The sequence below is a fragment of the Brassica napus genome, chromosome C2 (genome assembly GCF_020379485.1).
Source record: "Brassica napus cultivar Da-Ae chromosome C2, Da-Ae, whole genome shotgun sequence".
NCBI lineage: Eukaryota > Viridiplantae > Streptophyta > Magnoliopsida > Brassicales > Brassicaceae > Brassica > Brassica napus.
The window spans coordinates 6,053,620-6,073,613 of record NC_063445.1 but is presented as its reverse complement, the minus strand read 5'-3'; the positions used below and the strand labels follow the sequence as shown (position 1 = coordinate 6,073,613).

The 19,994-nt window shown below is 35.4% G+C and overlaps 4 protein-coding genes across 5 annotated transcripts; 1 reads left to right on the top strand and 3 right to left on the bottom strand.

Annotated features, from left to right (window-relative positions):
* Positions 1-5,839: 5,839 nt before the first annotated feature.
* Positions 5,840-8,248, bottom strand: LOC106350138 (probable serine/threonine-protein kinase PBL7). 2 transcript variants are annotated; one of them, XM_022695883.2, is made up of 5 exons: positions 7,880-8,248; positions 7,083-7,234; positions 6,813-7,002; positions 6,323-6,744; positions 5,840-6,156 (listed from the first exon to the last, which is right to left on the bottom strand). In XM_022695883.2, exons 1-5 carry the CDS (start codon positions 8,076-8,078, stop codon positions 6,058-6,060), a joined length of 1,062 nt encoding a protein of 353 aa, XP_022551604.1. In that variant the 5' UTR covers positions 8,079-8,248; the 3' UTR covers positions 5,840-6,057. The 2 variants fall into 2 exon arrangements, with proteins under 2 accessions (XP_022551604.1, XP_013645524.1); XM_013790070.3 differs by having other exon boundaries at positions 5,840-6,245; positions 7,880-8,242.
* Positions 8,249-9,425: 1,177 nt separating this feature from the next.
* On the bottom strand, positions 9,426-11,892 carry LOC106350137 (probable serine/threonine-protein kinase PBL1). Its single transcript, XM_013790068.3, has 5 exons — positions 11,109-11,892; positions 10,681-10,823; positions 10,413-10,602; positions 9,895-10,325; positions 9,426-9,814 (listed from the first exon to the last, which is right to left on the bottom strand). The coding sequence occupies exons 1-5, from the start codon at positions 11,356-11,358 to the stop codon at positions 9,584-9,586; spliced, it is 1,245 nt and encodes a 414-aa protein (XP_013645522.1). The 5' UTR covers positions 11,359-11,892; the 3' UTR covers positions 9,426-9,583.
* Positions 11,893-15,393: 3,501 nt separating this feature from the next.
* Positions 15,394-17,211, top strand: LOC125582131 (uncharacterized protein At3g43530-like). Its single transcript, XM_048748652.1, has 6 exons — positions 15,394-15,495; positions 15,619-15,780; positions 15,856-16,176; positions 16,270-16,683; positions 16,750-16,933; positions 16,985-17,211. Exons 1-6 carry the CDS (start codon positions 15,394-15,396, stop codon positions 17,209-17,211), a joined length of 1,410 nt encoding a protein of 469 aa, XP_048604609.1.
* Positions 17,212-18,198: 987 nt separating this feature from the next.
* Positions 18,199-19,521, bottom strand: LOC125582130 (protein FAR1-RELATED SEQUENCE 5-like). The gene has a single exon (XM_048748651.1). It carries the CDS (start codon positions 19,519-19,521, stop codon positions 18,199-18,201), a length of 1,323 nt encoding a protein of 440 aa, XP_048604608.1.
* Positions 19,522-19,994: the final 473 nt, after the last annotated feature.

The following is a 19,994-nucleotide window of genomic DNA, read 5'->3' as shown; positions in this document are numbered from 1 at the left end:
GTATTCAATACAGTAGTATAAAATTTCTATCACGAACTCATTTTGTAAGTGTAAAGACTTGTACAAAAACTCAAACAACTTCATCGATAAAATCATTTTTAGCTTGTATTTTACAAACATTTGATTCCTAGAAAACGTGATGTGAAAATCGAGAATATTCATGGATAAATGGTATAACGACGCCTCGAGAGAAGTCCAAACCTGTCTACAATGATAAAATGTCTAATCCTTGATATAGTAGATCAAGTATATTACATTTATTTATTTTTTAATCAGAATTTGGATCAGACCAATCATAGTTAATTTTTACTATACATTCATAAATATTATGCTATTGAAATAAAAGTTATAACTTCTTTTATATGTGATATTTTAAATGGATCATCTCCTAGAAAATTGCTTATATATTTTTTCTTTTTATATTTTTATAATAAAATCCTAACAACATATTTAATTCTCTTTTCATTCCATCAAAATATTATTAGATATGCATAATTTCGAAAATATATTATTCCATCAATATATAATTATATTTGCATATAACCATTTATAATCTACTTAATAATAATAACATTTAATTATTCTAAAGTTAATACCTATATATGATGTAATTAATAATAATAATATCATTTATTATACAAATACAATAATGTTAGAATTTTACCATGCAAATAATAAAATCGAATTAAATATAAAAATCCTAACATTATTGTATTTTCATAATAAATGTTATTAATATTAATTATATTATAAATTATACATGTATCAATATATATATATATATATATATATATTGCGTTAACAAACACATATAGATAAATACATAATATTTTAAAATAAGATTATAGATTCAACTGTATACTGGTTTTATCATAAATTACTGCAGTGATGAATTTTTCATGCGTGATTTTTTTATTTGGACTATTCTTTAAAATTTCATCAAGTCTTACATGAATTAATTATTATATTTATAATTTTTTTTTTCTTTTTATTTGAATAAAAATAAATATTTTTAAGAAAGTTCTAAGAAAATCTTTTCAGAATCAATTTAAATTTTATTTCCAAAATGTAATGAATTTTAATTTTAGTTATCATAAAATATATTTAGAAATTAAAATTTATTTTAGATTTTTATTTATATACGAAATTTAAAATTACTCTAATTATATATTTAATGATAATAACAATTCAAAGTGATTAATTTTCAAAAATATATATTACAATGATTTCGTTAGAAAGATTCATTTCTATTCAAATTAAAAGAAGATATTTTATCCAACTTAGTGTATTTTTTTTGTCAGAAACTTAGTGTATTTGTTAAATATGATATTTACTTCAAAATTATTTTGATGTACAATGTATTATATCTTCTCTTCAAAGAAAATTATGTTTTTAAAAGTACTAGGAACTGTCCCGGAATACGCCCGGGTTCGTCTTCAATAGTTTTAGAATTTATAACTTGAATTTATAACTTAACATTTGTATTAGTAAATGTACATTAGAATCAATTATAAATTACAAAAATAATAGAAAATCTAAATTTATTTGGAAATTTTAAATTTATTTTATGTATTCATTTTTTCCAATGAATTCAAAATGGTTAAAACTCATAATTTGTTGTGTATTTTTTAGGAAATTGTATATAGAATCGTCAGAAAAATGGACTGGCAGTTATTAAACTTTAGTAATGTTCAGAAATCTATTTATTTCTATTATTTTTATGTTAAATAATTGATAAATTTACAAATGATTTAATCATTGTTATGGTTTTAGAATTATTGAGTTCACATTTATTGGTCTTCCGTCCTCAAAAGGAAGTACAAACCAACATATTAACGGGGTTCTTACTTCGTTTATTTCAGTTGAGAAATGAAGTTCATTGGTCTAACTAAGTTTACAGCTAGACAAATTTGGTTTGATATAAATATTGAAAATGTTTTCTAAGTGACCAAAAAAAAAATCTGTAGAAAATTTGTCAAATGGCGTTGATGAAATCTCAGCAGAAATAGCCCATGATTTAAATATGTTATTTTTATGCCAAACCAAACCATCTTATGATCGGGGATAAGTTAAGTCAAATTATAACCAAAACTACAAAAGAGTATTGTTATCCAAATCTGGGCATAGGTCATGAGAAAACAATACAAATGAAAATAAGACATAATTAAACAAAACCAAACCATAGAAAAGAAATCGGACTTCTATCAAAAACCTGATTTTTTTCTTTCAGAAATAAGCTAAGCTTCTTTGTCGAAAAATAAGATCACTCAGTCATGTTTACTAAGTGAGGAAGTCATGTTTACTAAGTGAGGAACGTATGCTCTTCTTTCTTGACATTGTCCTCCTCATCTACTACCGGCTTTTATTTTTTTCTTTTTGGTTGTAAATGCATTCTAAAATAGTTTTTTTATCATTGGATACAATCTAATTTGTTGAGTTAATTTTTTCATAAACTTAGAAACTTTCGTATTCAATTGTTATTTAACTAAATAACTTATTAATTAGTGTTCAGTTAATTTGGAAGGCCAAACTAAATTTAGTTGTTACTTATCATTGCCACCATCCATGCAATTGCTAAATAAATCTCAAATTTATTTCAACAAATTTTTTTACACAAACATATATATACACACACATTGTAGTCATCATCCCTATCTTTTGTTGTTTCTTCTTTTTTTGTTTGTCTATTTTTGCTTATTGTTTTTCTTCGTAACTTTTCTCCTGATTAAGTGATTGACAAAATAAAAATTTAATATTCTTTCTATATTCTGGTTTCCTTCTGCTACGGGCTTGCTTGTAACATCTGAAAGAAAACCATTGGTTATGGACGTTATGTACTGGTACATTCATGATTATGCATCTGGCGTTCTTTTTTTCATTGACTAAAATGGTATCCTTTTTATCTTCAGCATAGGAAGCGGGAATATAGATACATCCACAGTGGTGAAAGCCCAATGAACATGCTCATATTCGTGGAGCTTCGGGTCCGTAACTTAATCTAGAAAAAATATAGGTTTTCTGCATAATATTTTTCTGACTAATGTTGTATCTACTATCTACCTGTAACATACTATATCATTTCTTTTGTTTTAAGCAAATTTTCTACGTTGGTTCTTCGTGGAACAAACCCAAAACCTTTTTATAGGAGAAGTGAGCCGAATCAGAAGAGACAAAGAGTCAGAATTAGAAAATGTTGTGAAGCTTATTCATTTCTAGGTATCTGTCCAGGAAAACACGGCGTCATCTCTTCTCTCCCGCAATTGTTTTTTTTTTTTAATTTTGCATTTGTTAAGAAACTATCAAATTCAATTATATCCCCCTAATCAAAAAACTTCTGAACTCATGTTAGAATCTTAGATAATTCTTTTATATATAACCAATCTATAGTTCAAATGTTTAAGGAAAATTTAAATATTTTAACTAAATTGACTTAAAGTTTACAAAAATAAAAGAATTTAATTTAATTATTTTTGTGTATAATTCTTTTTTTCTGTACTGGAGGTACTTAAACTAACTTTTGAGTAGAGGATCAACATCGGAGAAAGAATTTACCTATCACAATGAATCCAATCCTCTTGAAGAACTTTAAAATTTACAAAATTAATGACAATTATTAGGAGCCCACACAAACATGGTTGGATGGCTTTTATATCATTCCCTCTTTGTTTCTACTCAAGCTCATAATTCTTCATTTTTTATTTGACAGAAATCCATCAACTGCTTATCAAGTACTCTTAACTTAAAATCTAAGTAATTAACAAAAATATTCAAAACGATATTATGTGTTTATCAAGTGAAATTTAGAACTTTTCTTTTCCTCTCTTCAGAACTCCCACCTTAACTCGCATCATCTTTGAGTTTAGTTTCATACTTGAGATAGTAACTTCATCATCTCCTTGGACCATTATCTTAGCTTTCTGGTAATAGATTATTTTAAAAGACTTATTCCTAGAGCATAAACCCCCGTTTCCAAGGGCCACACACTGCAGAAAGACCCGTTCATTTCACATAAACAGCCAAGAAGTCAAGATGAAACTATATGGGAAAAGTTCACCTTGTAATACAGTTTCTACAGCTGCATTAGGGATAGAAAGGCCCACTACTCTCGCTGATTGTCCGTCATAGTCTTTATGCGTATGACTCAAATTCTTTGTGGCTTTGACGGGCCTGCAAAACGGACCAGATACATTATAAGTTTCAAAAGAGAGGGTATTAGAGAAGTTTTGCAAAAGTCCTTTTTTATTTGATTTGAGAGAGCTTTCTCATTGGTTTCCCAAAAGATGAAAAATCTATACCTCATAGAACATGAACAATCTATATCTACACATGGAAAATGAGTGGTGAACTGAAAAATCAATAACTTACACACCGCATCGGGAAGAAGGTCCATGCTTAAGATCCCTGTTTTGCATACACGATCGGAAGAATGATGTCACCCACAACGTTTACTTCATGTATTCTTCTTCCAACTGTGCTTTACTCGCCCAGCTTGCCCAGCTTACACTTGGGTCCGTGCATACCCTGTAGTCAGATAGAATCTCAGATTATTATCAAACAACACTATATCAAATCGTTATGAGCGTTAGGGGTTAAACTTAAACTACACTTTGTTATTTATGTGCTAATCTATTTTCATGTCTGAGGAAAAGCGGTTCTGTATATATTCAAGACTTTATTATTGATTGATGAAGCATACCTTTTTAGATGAGACCAAGAAGTATCTTCGTGAGTGCGTTCCGAGCCTCTCAAAAATGGATCAGACGAAACCTTAACTCGCCTTCCTGTGGTCCAAATTTAACATCTCTGAAGAACACCATTTCATCAGTTTTGGCGGAGGGGACACCGGTTCCGCCGCTACGTTTGACCGGCACGTCAGAGCACACAACGGCCTTGCCGGTTGATTTCTTCGACATAGGATCGCCGGAGACAGCTTTGGCGGAAGAGAAACCGGTTTGGCCGGTACGTTTGATCGGCCCGGCGGAGGAGACACCGCTTTTTCCATTTGGTTTCTTCGATATGAGATCGCCGGAAGCAGGGGATTTCCTGTTGGAATCCATCGATTTGATCGGCTCGGCGGAGGAAACACCGTCCTTACCGTTTGGTTTCTTCGAGATAAGATCTCCGGAAACAGGGGATTTTCTGTTGGAATTCATCGGTTGAGAGAATATTTTTGTGTGTGATAAATCTGGGAAGAAGAAGAGTGTTATAAGGAGGGGGAAGGCGAAAGGAAGCCATAAATGAGATTTTCGGAAGATTCATTGCACAGAGATGGAGTAGGGATTGATCGACAAACCGTTGAAGAATTGGAAACGACGAAGATAGAGATTGTCGAAGAAAATCATCGACCCAGATTCGGCGTTTTAGGGATTCTCTTCGGTTGGGCTTATGGGCCAGATAATTCAATTCACGGATCACAAAAGAAAGAGCAGTCCAACACGTGTGACATGGCAAAAGTTTCTCAAGGTTGATCTATAGAGGAAGCATTGACATCAGCCCCAAATGATCAACGGTATTACATGACTCCTATATCAAATGGAGTGAAGAACAACATCAGTTTTAAATGTTAACCCTAATTATTTCTTGTAACAAACAAGAGATGTGTGTCATGTTAATATCTTATAACCAGGAAAGCTTACTTGTGTGAGAAGATTCTCGTGGTATCATATGATCAAAGCGTTAAACCTCTCACAAGATGCCATGTTCAGTTGCAGAATCATAGAGATTGTTTTGAAAAGACTTTAAGATCTAATAAGGTAAGAACTTCTCTCTTCTGTCTTTTATCTTCTCTCCTATTTTAAGAAAACTTCATAAACAGAGAAATAAAGACAAAATATATTTATTAACACCTATTTACAGATGGCATTATATCAAAAGTGCACACACTGATCTCATCTCAAATCGTAGAAACAGTCTGCAAAATCATCAGTTACACATCCAAGTATTATAATATGTTTTTCATGTTATAAAACCCAAAAAAAAAAGCAGCCTATATAAAATCGCCTGATGAAAACTTCCTACACCAAATCCCTCCTCAGCACCGGGGGCAACGTTACGACATCATAAGCTGCAGCTTGACGAACCATCGTCTCCACAAAACGCATAGTAGGCCGTGCAAGTACATTTGGGTCCATACACATCCTTGCAGCCTGAAACAATCTGTTTAAACCTTCAGCCGAAAACGTATTACCCAACGAAACATCAAGAACAATAGCCAAGTACTCTTCTCTCCTCCATACTGACATTAACTGCAAAAAAAAAAAAAATTCATATACTAACTTGCAGAACAAGAAACGTATAAAATTAAAAAAAAAAAAATCATTACCCATTCATTGATTTTCCTTGCACCAATAGGTCTGGCACGATCAAAAGCCTTCCTTCCAGTGAAAAGCGTAAGCAAGAAAACTCCATAGCTATAGACATCGGACTTGCTCGAAACCAAACCGGACTCTTCTGTTTCCGGTGCGATGCATCCCCGAGTTCCCTTGATAGGATCGATCTCGCTCTGCTTCTCAATGCCGTTCGCATCGTGAACCATTCTAGTCGCTAGTCCAAAATCGGTCAGCTTCGGCACGAAGTCCTCGTCGAGCAACACGTTAGCAACCTTGAGATCTCTGTGAACCGTCTTGAGATCCTCGTGTAGATAGATCAGAGCCTCAGCTACACCCAATGCGATGCTCATCCTCCTCTCCCAGTTCAAAACCGCACGTCCCTGTTGTTGTAAGCCCGGACCTGGCCTCGTGTCAGCTACAAACAAGGGTTTAACGTTTAAACAACAAAACTCAAACACAGAGAGATTCATTTAGGTTTCTTACCATAGAGGTGGTGGTCGAGAGAGCCTCTAGGCATGAACTGGTAGACGATGACACGGTCTTCGTCGGTGACACATTGTCCGAGGAGGTTGATCACGTTTGGGTGGTTAGCTCTGTGTAACGTTGTGATCTCTGCCTCGAACTCGGTTTTAGCCTCTTCGTTCTCTACCTTCTGAATCTTTGCAGCTCCGACCTAATTGAAAAGAAGAAACAAAAGTTACTACTTTTAGCACAAAGGAGAAGACGCTAGGGTTAAAGAAGTGGTTTAGACACCTGATTGAGTCTTGGTAAATTGCAGCGATAGACTTGACCGAAGTTGCCTTCGCCGAGCAAGTTAGTGTCCAGGAGGTTTTGAGTTCCGTCTAAGATCTCTTCCCATCGTAACGTGAAATAAGGAAGTCGAGGTGGGGATAACCGAGGAGTTTCTGCAAATGAGTTTACTTGAAGTTAAAGAAAGATAACAATAAACAAGAACCCTAATTCAATCGCTTGTGGGATTAGCGAATCAGATAGTTCCACAAGATCCAAACTTGGTTTCAGAAACAAGAACAACTCTAATCGATTACATGCGTAAACCCTAATTGCTGTGATTCAAAAACGAAGTAACTCCGAGAAACATATTGCTTGCGGCACAAGAAACCATAAAACGTCAGATTATTCCACAAGATCCAGACTCGTTTCAATAAACAAGAACAACTATAATCGATTACATGCATAATCCCTAACTGCTGCGATTCAAAACGGAGTAACTCTAAGAAACAGATTGCTTGCGGCACAAGAAACTAGAAAACAGCAGATTATTCCACAAGATCCACACTTGTTTCGAAAACAAGAACAACTCTAATACGATTACTTGTGTAAACCCTAATCGCTGTGATTCAAAACGAAGTAACTCTAAGAAACTGAGTGCTTGCGGCACAAGAAACCAGAAAACGAGATTGGTTCCACAAGATCGATACTTGTTTCAGTAAACAAGAACAACTCTAATACTCTCGTAAGAAACAGAGTGCTTGCGCCACAAGAAACCCTACTTTGAAAGACTGAAACAGAGAGAAAGCAAAAAAGGGAACCTGGAGGAAGACGATCGTCGGGGATCTCGAGATTGTTACGCCACGCGTTGTTGAGGAACTCGTTATCGCCAAATGGCCGTTGTGGATTTCCATCGTCGCCGCCCTCGCCGTTGTTGTTAGTTCCTCCCGATGCTTGTGGGTTTCGCGCTGCGCCTTGACCCGAGCTTTCTCCTTTGAAACAGCATAAGTACTTCTTCATCGTTGCGATCGACCTTTCTTGAGACTTTCTTTCTTCTTTCCGAGAAAGTACTTCTTCTTTCCGAGAAAGTGCTTTCCAGGAAAAGTTGCGGTTAAACAAAGAGGCTCTCTGCGAGAAGAGTAGAGAGCGAGAGCGAGTGGAGGGGATATATATATACGAGAGCAAATGCGTTTCTAATCGAGCGGCTCAATAAATCATTTTGAAAAAAAAAACAAGATTAGCAAAATTTAATAGTACACAAATTAGATTCATAGGGGAACTATTTGTTAACTCATTAATTATTAAAATATTAATCAAAATTACCGAGTAAATTATTGTTTGCACAAAACAAATACTATGCATTATACCCCCCCCCAAAAAAAAAGAAGCAAATACCATGCATGGCAACAATATGATTTTTTGTAGGAATACAAGATTTTAAACAAGACTACCTTCTTTTGCTAAACTAAACAAGACTACTTACCAACACACAAGGAAAATTCTCATAGCAATAACTTATGTATCAAGGCAATAAATTTTTTTATACTTTATCAAACAAAATGGGGGGAAGCAATTATTAAAATACATAATGAAAGAATCCAAAAGAGACTCTGTACAGATACAACGCTACTGTGTGAAACTTTCTTTTGTTCTTCATATCTTGGAAGTGACCTCTCTTCCTCTACCACTTTTGTTGTTCAACAGTGGTCACTCGTCACTGCTCGGACACTCATTTCCTGATTTAGAACCACTCCTACAAATGCATGGATCCATGTGAGTACATTACTAAATAAGTAAACGTTTTGTAAATCCATAGAAATGATAACTTCCATATCACACCAGAAATGATAACTCCAAATCTGTCACAGGTAAAGCCAGGGCCGGCCCTGGGCTAAAGCAGGTAAAACCCCTGGGCTAAAGCAGGTAAAATCCATGCTTTAGGCGCCAAGTTATATTATATATTTTAAGGGCAGCAGGATTATAAAAGTTTGTTGTGGTATAGTGGTTCAGAGTCTTACTTGTGAGTTACGCAGGTTAGGTTCGTTCCTCTTCTCCTTCGTTTTAGATTATAATTTTTTTTTATGATGGATTTAGTGTTGTTGGGCTTTAGGCGCCAAAATATGCCAGACCGGGTCTGGGTAAAGCTTACTTGCATTAGAAGCTTCAAGGGGTAAATATGATCAAGAGTGAAGTTGTTACGACCCTCAGGACTTGTAAAGTTTCAAAGTTATCCATCCCATTCAGTTAATTTAACAAAGTGATAATTAAAAACAAAGAAAAAAAGATTTAAGATCTAATAAAACCCAAAGGTAAGAACTTTTCTACTATTTTAAGAAAGTTTCATAACTGAGAAATGAAGGCAAAAAATCTCAAACATTGATAACACTTATTTACAAATGGCATTGTCTCAAAAGTACACAACACCCTGATCTCGTCTTAAATCTTAGAAAAGATTACAAACTCATATGCAGCGGTTATATATAATTACATGTTTCTGAAAACCAAAATGAGCCTGATAAAACTTCCTACATCGAATGCCTCCTCGTCAGCGTTGGACACGTTGGGACCTCAAAAACCGCAACGTCACTAACCATCGATTCCACAAAACGCATTTCAGGACGTGCAAGCAGTTGCGGATCGACACACATCAAGGCCGTCTGAAATAATTTGATTAAACCTTCACCCGGAAACCTATTACCCATCGCAGAATCAACAACCAGCGGAATGTTATCTCCTCTGCTACATACTATCTTTAACTGCAAAATCAAAATAACATTTAATTACTTGCGGAACAAGAAACATATAAAAACTAAGCCCTAAAGTTATGGAATCATACCCATTCAGTGAGCTTCTCTTTCCCAGAACCTCTCTTGGAATCAAAAGCTTTCCTTCCAGTGAAAAGCGTAAACAGGAACACTCCATAGCTGTAGACATCGTTCTTGCTCGAGACCAAACCTAACTCCTCTGTCTCCGGCGCGGTGCAACCCGGAGTTCCCTTGATCAGAGTGATCTCGCTCCTCTTCTCAACACCGTTCTCATCTTCAACGATGCAACTCGCTAACCCAAAATCAGTCAGCTTCGGCACAAACTTCTTGTCAAGCAAAACGTTCGAAACCTTGACGTCTCTGTGAACCATCTTCAGCTCCTCGTGTAGATAAACAAGAGCTTTAGCTACACCCACTGCGATCCTCAGCCTCATGGTCCAGCTCAAAACCTTGTACTCCTGTAGTAAGCCACGTCCACGACCTCGAAGTAGCCTCGTGTTTGCTACAAAACAAAAGAGGAAAGTTAGTGAAAACAAAAGTAGAAAGAATCAGTTAAGTCTAAAATGGGATTGTTTGTTTGTTTGTTTACGAAAGAGGTGGTGATCGAGAGAGCCTCGATGCATGAACTCGTAGACGATGACACGGTGGTCTTGGTGGAAACATTTGCCGAGAAGACTGATCACGTTTGGGTGATTAGCCGCGTGTAACGTTGTGATCTCTGCCAAGAACTCATGATGAGCCTCTTCGCTCTGATTCTTTTGAACCTTCGCAGCTCCGACCTGATAAGAAACAAAGATTTTTAGCAAATGGGTTTCGAGTTTTGGGACCGTAAAGGACAAGACTTTGATTTTTGTAACCTTGTCGAGTCTTGGTATGTCGCAGCGATAGACTTCACCGAAGTTTCCTCGGCCGAGATAGTTGATGTTCCGGAAGTTTAGGGTTCCTTGAAAGATCTCGCTCCATTTAATCTTAGGTCCAGGGTAAGGATCATGGGTCGAAGCTACAAAACGAATGAGTGACTAACACGTTAAAGAAAGAGAGGTAACAACTATGAACAAAAACCCTAGATCAAGTTCCAAAAAAACAAGAACAGAGCTCTACTACGGTGACTTGCAACGCAAGTTCAAGACTTTTGTGATTTTAAACGAAGTGTAACAACTCTAAAACAACGCTGAACAAGAACCCTAGATCAATCTTGCTACGCAAGTTAACGCTTGTTGTGATTCAAAACGAAGTAACAACCGTAAAAACAGAGTGTTTCAAGGAGGAGAAACAAGAAAGGAACCTTTAGCATCTTCGTAGGATTTCCAAAGGTTGCGCCAAGCAAGGTTAAGGCCTTCGTTATTGTCAAAGAGGTTTTCATCAAAGATGGCTTCGTTCTCGTCTTTGACACTTCTCGATGAGGCCTGTGGATCTTGCACTGGTTGCGATGATGATGGTTGCAATTGCACTGGTTGCAGAGGTTGCGTTTGTTCTTCCGCTTCTACTGCTCCACTTGAGCTTTCTCCTTTGTGACAACAGAAGAACTTTTTCATCGTAGCAATTTGGGGATGGAGAGGTATAACTTTCTTGAGAGTTTTCTTTAAACAAAAGAGACTCTCTGCGAGAAAACTAGAGAGAGCGGGTGAGAGGTTTGAGGATGAACACTTAAAATCTCTTCGAAGAGAATATATATAGGAGAGCTATATGTGTTCTAATTGAGCGGCTCTATGCATGGATCACTTTTTTTGAAAAAATATTCAGAAAATTAAATAATACACAAATTAGATTCATGAGAAAAAAAAAACATTTTAGCCTCAATTAATGCGAAACAAAAATTCTAATAAAATGAATAGTTTTAAACTTGTTATGACCTAACAAGTGATGTACTTCTTACTGATACACAATGGAATTCTCATGGCAAGAAATAATTTATTTATTTTAGAGTATTTCTCTAAAATAGCTAAATTTTTAGCTATTTTGGAACTATTTATGGGAATTTATTTTATTTTATTTTCATGGAAATAATCTTTATAGACTATTACTATTATACAAAATGGAGAAAAATATACATACACAATAATTTCTGAATATTCAAACATAAACAAAGAATCCAAAAGGTCACTGAATAGACTTGTACAGATACAATGCCACTTTGTGAATCTCTCTTCTATACATTTCTGATTTCTGTTGGGTCAACTGTCGTCAATAATCGGACACTCATTTCCTGATTTAGAACCATCCCTCCTATACAAAGGCAATAGATCCATAAGAGTACATTACTAAATAAGGAAAATTTTTGTAAATCCAGAGACTTCTAGTAAGAGTGAAGAATCTTACTTGCACCGCTATTATTATATACGCGTGTCAGACAAAAAAAAAACCCGCTCCAGATTAATTTTACTTGCACCGCTATTATTATATATGCGTGTCACACAAGAAAAAAACAGCTTTAGATTAATCTTAGGTTCGACATTTCTTTCACAGTCTACGTCAAGAAGTTACTTTGAGAATGCAGGTGATCTGAGTGCCTCAAAACACTTCGGTGCTGTTAGTTTGTTCACCCAGGTGATCCATCCGGATAAAGATGCAAATCGATGATCGTTTCGTACATTATAATGGTACATCCAGACAGAAGCGGATCCAGAAAATAATTTAATATAGGGCACAATATATATGTGTATATATATATATATTAATTATAAATTAATTTATTCATTAAAATATATGTTTAGTTATATTATATTATATTTTCTAAAATTATATTATTTTTTTAAAAAATATTTATTTTAAACGAGTCATAAAAAAAAGATAAACATTTTTACAGTGCTAAAATATTTTTCAGTAATATTAAGAGAGTAGATATTATATATAATTTTATTATGACAACGTGTATTCATTTTAGTTGTTCTATTAGTTTAAGTGTTGAAAATTATAAATTTGATAAAAATAATTGTTAAAATAAAACTTAAATAAAGTAACTTAAAAAGGTAAAAATCATTATTAAAGAAAAGAAGAAAAGAAAATCATTTCTATTAAATAATAAAAAAATAGAGAAATGAACATTTTTTTTATGAAAAGGTGACTAAATATAACAAAGGGTGTAAAAAGAATCTAAAAACAAATACAAGCTCACACGGTTCGAACTTAAGTTACATGGGGCACCATCAACCATTTACTGCAGGAGAGCTGAGAAGCCTCATCTGTCTATAGCTTTCTACAAAATTATTTATAACTAGCCTGTGGCACGTGCCACACCTGCTGTAGACTTGGGTCCGCCCCTGCATCCAGATGGATCACCCAATTTTTAAAAACTCCTATCAAATTCTCACCTAAATAAAGGTGAGTTTTGATAGTTGCATATGGATGCAGATGCATCTAGTCCACTCCAAAATGATAAATAATAAAATATTTTTTTTATTTTAGCCGGACTCGTCCATGCCAAAAGCGTAAAACCGCACAAAAACCGAAAAATATACTTTTCCGCCAAAACCATAAAAACACACTTTGTCGCCAAAATCGCAAAAATACATTTTCTCGCCAAAACGAGAAAAATGCATTTTCTTGTTAAAACCGGAAAAATACATTTTCTCGGCGAAAACGCAATAACAAATATTTTCGTAAAAATCGCAAAAACACATTTTCCGCCAAAAATGGAAAACAAAATTTACCCGCCAAAACCGGAAAATCGCATTTTTCCGCCAAAACCGGAAAAAACACATTTTCCCGCCAAAACATATGTTTCCGCCGAAACCGCAAAAACGCATGTTCCCGCCAAAACCGTAAAACACATTTTTGCCGCCAAAAACGCGAAAACGCATGTTCCTGCCAAAACCGTAAAAAATGCATTGTTCCGCCAAAACCGCGAAAACAAACATTTTCCAGTCAAACCCGCAAAAACGCACTTTTTCGTCAAAAACACATTTTTCGCCAAAACCGCCAAAAGGTATTTCCCGCCAAAACCGTAAAAATGCAATTTTTCCGCCAAAACCGCAAAAACGTATTTTCCCGCCCAAACAAGAAAAATGCACTTTTTCGTCCAAACACATTTTTCCTCAAAAATCGAAAAATGGTTTTCCGCCAAACCGTAAAAATGCTATTTTTCCGAAAAAAAAATTAAAAAAATATATTTTAGTCATTTCATTAACAAGTCCACCTGGATGCAGATGCAAATTAAAAAAATAAAAAAGCAAACGAACATAGTTGCATTCAGATGATTCATTCAGATTATTCATCTGGATGCATAGACGAAATGAAGAAACGAACAACACCCAAATGTAGTATCTGGATAAGGCATCTAGATGGACCATCTAGATGCCTCTTCCAGATGTACAAACAAACAGTGGCGGAGCCAGAAAAAAATTTCACCGGGGGCAAAATATAAAACATAATTTTATTCAAATTATCCAAAAAATTATCCCAAAAAAATATAGCGTGTTATATAAATCCTATTGGAAATTTGTTGAAAGTTTACTTAAAATATTTACTGTTAAATATTTAGACAGACATGACCTGTGAAAATGAAGCTATAGCTTATGTTCAAAAAAATTTAATCTGTAGTCATTATTAATAATATCATATAAAATAAAATTAAAACAATTCTTATTAAACTGTTTATAATTTAAGCTTTAAAAGAAATTAAGCAAAAATGCATGTCTATTGAGTGATATTAGTAAACAATGAAAAAAAAATTTATTAGCCATTGTATTTAACGGACAACCCCAATTGTACGTAAAAATAATTAAATTAACTAAAACAGTGAACGAAAGAAAAAGTGACTGGGGCTAAATAATTATAATGAATGGGGAAAATATTAAATTGCCTTAACAATTTACATTAGGTGTAGTTATTTCATGGGGGGCATCTGCCCCCTCCACCTTCAACGTACATCCGCCCCTGCAAACGAACAGGGCCTTCGAGTACCGACTCTGTGATCTCCAGCCTCACTTGCCTTCGAATACTGACTCCGAGAGCTGAGTGGTTTGAGCTAAGAGTATGTCCAATGGGAAGTTCTCCACTTCTAAAAATATATATATAAGTGTATATATATAAATAATAATATTAAATAATGGATATTTTAAGTTACGAAGAATCCAACCCAAATTTCAAAAAGTAAAAACTTTCGGTTGGATTTTCAGTAATTTTAAAATATCAACAATTAAATACTATTATTTATATATATATTGTTAGAAAATGAAGATCTGAGTTAAGAACAAGAGAAAGAGAGATGAGAGAAAAGAGTAAAGAAGGAGAAACTTATTTCCTTAGATCTCAAAAGTGTCATTATATTACAATAGGTTATAAAGAGGAAGAAGGAAAAGATAACATTTTTACTCTAGAAACCAAACACCATTGGCTTATTAGGAAAGTTAAAATAAAATATCTATTTATTTTTACTGTAGCTCCGCGGATACTGTTCATTCTGGCAAGCCTTGCTGGCTTCTTCTTTTTATTTCTTCATGTCAATATATATATATACACATATATGTATTTTTAGAATTCGGAGATTAACTCCATATACCCCATACCCCCCCAAAAAAAATCCCCATTTATCCCTTTATTATAATATAAACCTCTTCATATTAAGGATGATGGACGATTTAGATGCTTGCAGATCATTTCCCTGGGGTCGTCTAACGTTTGAGGATGCAATAAAGGAGATTAAGCACGTGATGAACCATCTGAAGGGCGAAGTGAAAGAAAGAGGCATGCGCCTTTCCTGGTTTCATAATCCATTTAGAGGTAAAACATATAGTTTAGTAAATTTTTAGTTGTTATATAATTGAAATCTGACACTGTAATAATGGATGTACTAGGTTCTGGCTTTTGAGTGTATTCCGGATTTGGGGAAAACGTTTAGAATCTATTCAGACGACGCTAGTGAAGACTGTCCAAGGATATGCAAGAGCCGGTTTACAAAGTCCAGTCTTAGGGGTTATCCTTTGGAAGACATATATGCTGCGGTTGGAGACACAAAGGTACATGTATATAGTTATAGTAGAAGCTAGTAGAACATATAATTTAATTGATCTAACTTATTGTTTTATTTTCAGGTTATCAACAGTGTGTTAGTTCCAACTATTGATGAGAAAATTATGCTGGCTCGTATCATTGATGAGGAGCGAGAGTATGACCGTCAGGGCAGCCTAAGTGATACTTGGAACTACCGGTTAAATGTGAAGCAGAAGAATATTTGGTGGAAAGAGTTATATGAGTTAGATCAAGCTGCACGGGGAGTGTTGCCAAAAAAGAAAGACAAAGAAAATGTGACGTTTGCAGAAGGATCATCCTCTAATTCTGGTTTAGATTCGAGGTTGCAAGGTCTGGAAGAGAGGATTTTGGAGTTCATGGGAGAAGGATTTGTTGGACTTCACGTAACGGTGGAGACAAAGCTGGAGTCTCTAGGCTCAAGGATGAGTGATATTGAAAAAACCAGCGGCTTTTGAGAAGAAGGGCTAAGAAAATAGAAGACAGACTCTACTGAGAGTAAGAAGGAGCCGAGTCATGATGAAGACATAGATTTTCGACAGTGGGACTACGGTACATATGAAGAGAATGACAAAGCTAATGCTGAGCAAGAGGCTGAGAAAGATAAGGATAACATCGAGAATACTGAGCAAGAGGCTGACAGAAAAAATGAAAACAGTGATGAAGAAGAAGGTGAAGAGAAAGAGGCTGATGACAATGCTCAGCAAGAGGGTGAGAAAGAGAAGGAAAATATCGAGGCTGATGAGCAAGACAAGGAAGACAGTGAGAGTGAGAGTGAGAGTGAGACTGATAATCAAGCAGAGGTTGAAGGGAAAGATGATCAAGAAGAAGAAGTTGAAGGGAAGGAGTCTGAAACGAGGGAGCAAGAAAAGGAGAAAAGTGAGACTAATGAGGTGGAATCTTAGGCTCGGGAGGCAGAGATAGAAAAAGGAACTCTGACACCACCACGTGGAAATCAGACAGAGGGAACTCCCAAAGATGATCACAATGAGCTTCGGTTTGAGACGAACAGAACCGATGAAACTCCAACACCACCACGTGGGAATCAGACGGAGGGAACTCCCACACCACCACGTGGTAGGACTAAGGAAATGGCTGCGAGGAGACTAGTGACAAAGCCTATGGAGGAAGAAATTGTAAAAGGTGAGAAAGTTGTGGAAGAAGAGAAAAAAAAGGAAGAGGCTGTGGAAACAGAGAAAAAAAACAGGGAGAAAGTTGCGGAAGAAGAGAAAAAAGAGGAAGAGGTTGTGAAAGTTGTTGAAGAACAGACTGGGGAAATTGTCAAGGAACAGGCTGGGGAAATTGTTGAGGAATATACTGGGGAAGAAAAGCAAAGGTGGATCGTGGTCGGTTACAAGGAAGCACCGAGTTCTTGGATCATGTATAGGTGCAAGGAGAATGCCGCTGTTGCTGTACCTTAGAAGAGTGGCAGACCAAAGAGGAAATCATAGTGGGTGCAGACTCCTTTCACGGAGGAGAAGAAGCGTAAAACAAAGCCTTAGGCTTATATATTTAGGATTTTATGTTTAAAACTTGGTAGTAGAATGTTAAGTATTTTGGATGTTTAAAACTTGGAAGTATAATGCTTTTGAATGCTTAAATCTTGGTGTGTTGCAACAGGTTTGGAAAACTAAGTTTACATGTGGCACTATGCCCAAAAATGAGTAAGATGAATAACTAGATTTACTGAGTTTATTACGCCCAAAAAACACTAAAAAAGATATACCAAAAACTAGTAAACACATGTAAAACATTAAAATATATAAATATTATTAAAAAAAATTAAAAAATGCATTTCACATGTAAAACGTGCAGCCGTCATAAATATTTTAATATTATTTTTAACACTTAGTAATACCTATGGTAATCTTCAAGGTAGTAGTAATACCACCATACACATAGTAATACTTTGACAATTTTTACGTTTTTCTAGTAAATCCATTTCAAAAAAGAAGGTTTGGTAGTAGAACCAATGATTTTACCATATTATTATCGTCAAAGAAGACATTTACATAAATAATTTACCAGAAATATGTATTTTGTAAAATTCTATTTACTATATTGTTAACCATTCACATAATAACAATGAAAGTTAAGGAAGTTTTTTGGAAAACCGTTAAGATTTTCTTAAACTATTGAAAATAATTAACAAAAATAGTCTAATCTATATATTTATTATATACGCAGACTACGAATTGAAAATTATCATATAAAGATAGTCTAAATTACACATAACCTAGTGATATATATTGGTTTCGAATTGCACATAATAATACCAGTAAAACCTAGTAATCCAAATTGCACGTAATAATCCAGTAAAACGTAGTAATCCAAATTACACATAATAAAACAAGAAATCACTAGTAGTCTAGATTTCACATAATAAGCCCAGTAATCTCCAGTAAAACCTAGGTAGTACCTAAACCACTCCCACATTCAAAATACGACGCCATACCTTCTCCTCCCCCTCTGCCTCTTCCTCTGGCTCCTCTAGCTTCTCTAGCTCCCCCTCTGCCTCTTTTTTCTCTTCCACGGGATTCTCCTACTGATGAAAATCTTGTTTGTTGTGGTTTTCCTTTCTTCTTGTCAAAATCTGGAGGAAGTATTTTCTTTGCTTTAACATCTTCTGGTATAACCCAATCAGATATATGAGGAACATGATATATGGTCCTGTGATAAGCCAAATCCCATTGCTCCACTAAATAGTATTTTGAACAATACTTTGATAGATGGAGTTCCCTTCTCGCTGCCTTATACATGAATGTGGCAGCAGCCACTCCATGCACACAAGAGTATTTGTCTTTATCAAATTGCTCACAACTGCAAGTATTCCTAGCCATATCAACAGTATAAACCTTGCCATCAGTACCATGCACACTGTACTCAAGATGGAAGCTGTTTAATTCGTCAATTGTAAGAAACCCCGCATCAACACATATTTTAGACATTTCGGTTTTCAAAATAGGCACAAGCTTCAGTGTGTATGGTATTTCAGCTGCCTCCTTCCTATGGTTGTTAAACCATTTAGACATTTTCGCAATCATAACATCAAACATTGGTAGTAAGGTGTACTTTCTCGCTTCCTTAATAACACCATTAAAAGATTCTACTGAATTGGTGGTGTCAACATTGTACCTATCTCCTCTGAAGTAACATCTAGCCCACTTCTTCTCTTCAACACTTTTGTCAATATACGCTGCTGCACTAGGATACTTCCGGCGAAAAGCATGATAAAGGTAGTTGAACTCAGCCTCCGTAAAAGTGTGTGCGCATTCTCTAAACTTGAACGCACAAGTATCTTTGTTGTTATGGACGTGGGTTTTAACATTCTGAGACAAATGCCATATACAATACCCATGTTCGGCCTCAGGGAACACCAGACGTACTGACTTGATCAAGCTTTTATTTCTATCTGAAAGAAATACCAATCCCGGGACATCAAATATCACTGATTTCAACTGTTCCATAAACCATATCCAACTTTCATCATTCTCACCATCTGCTACACCAAACACAATTGGGTAGTGGTGATTATCAGGATCCTGAGCAGTCGCAACATGGAGAACTCCACCATAAACATTCTTGAGGTGTGTTCCATCCACAATGAGGACTTTCCTCATCGCACTGAACCCTTCTATGCTAGCTCCCATGGCAAAAAATAGATACTTAAATTTGTTGGCCTCATCCACTACCACACGAGTTATTGTGCCAATATTCGTCTGCTCCAGCATGTGCATATAACAATATAATAAAGTAAAACTCTCTCCTGGACTTCCTCGCACTTCATTAGCAGCTTCTCTTGTTCCTCTCCATGTTGAGGTGTATGATACATGCACACCAACCCTTCGATGAACCAAATCGATCAGAACTTTGGGAACTAGTGTGTCAAATGTACCAGGATAATCTTGAGCCAAAACAGATGCAACGATTTGTGATGTGCATTTCCTTCTATCAGGCAGTGTTCTTGTAGTAACAACATAACATGTATGATGCTTGATGTAACTTCTAACCGTCCAAAGATTTGTATTCATTAACTTTGCAACTCGCACAAACCACTTGCAGCCGTCTTTGGCTCCTCGGCATTTAACCACAAATCTCTTAGTATCCGACTTAGTTATAACAAACTCAAAACATTTCTGATGTGAAGCCGTCTGAATATGGACTTTTGCTTCCTCCTTGGTTCTAAATTCTTGACCTAAAACCA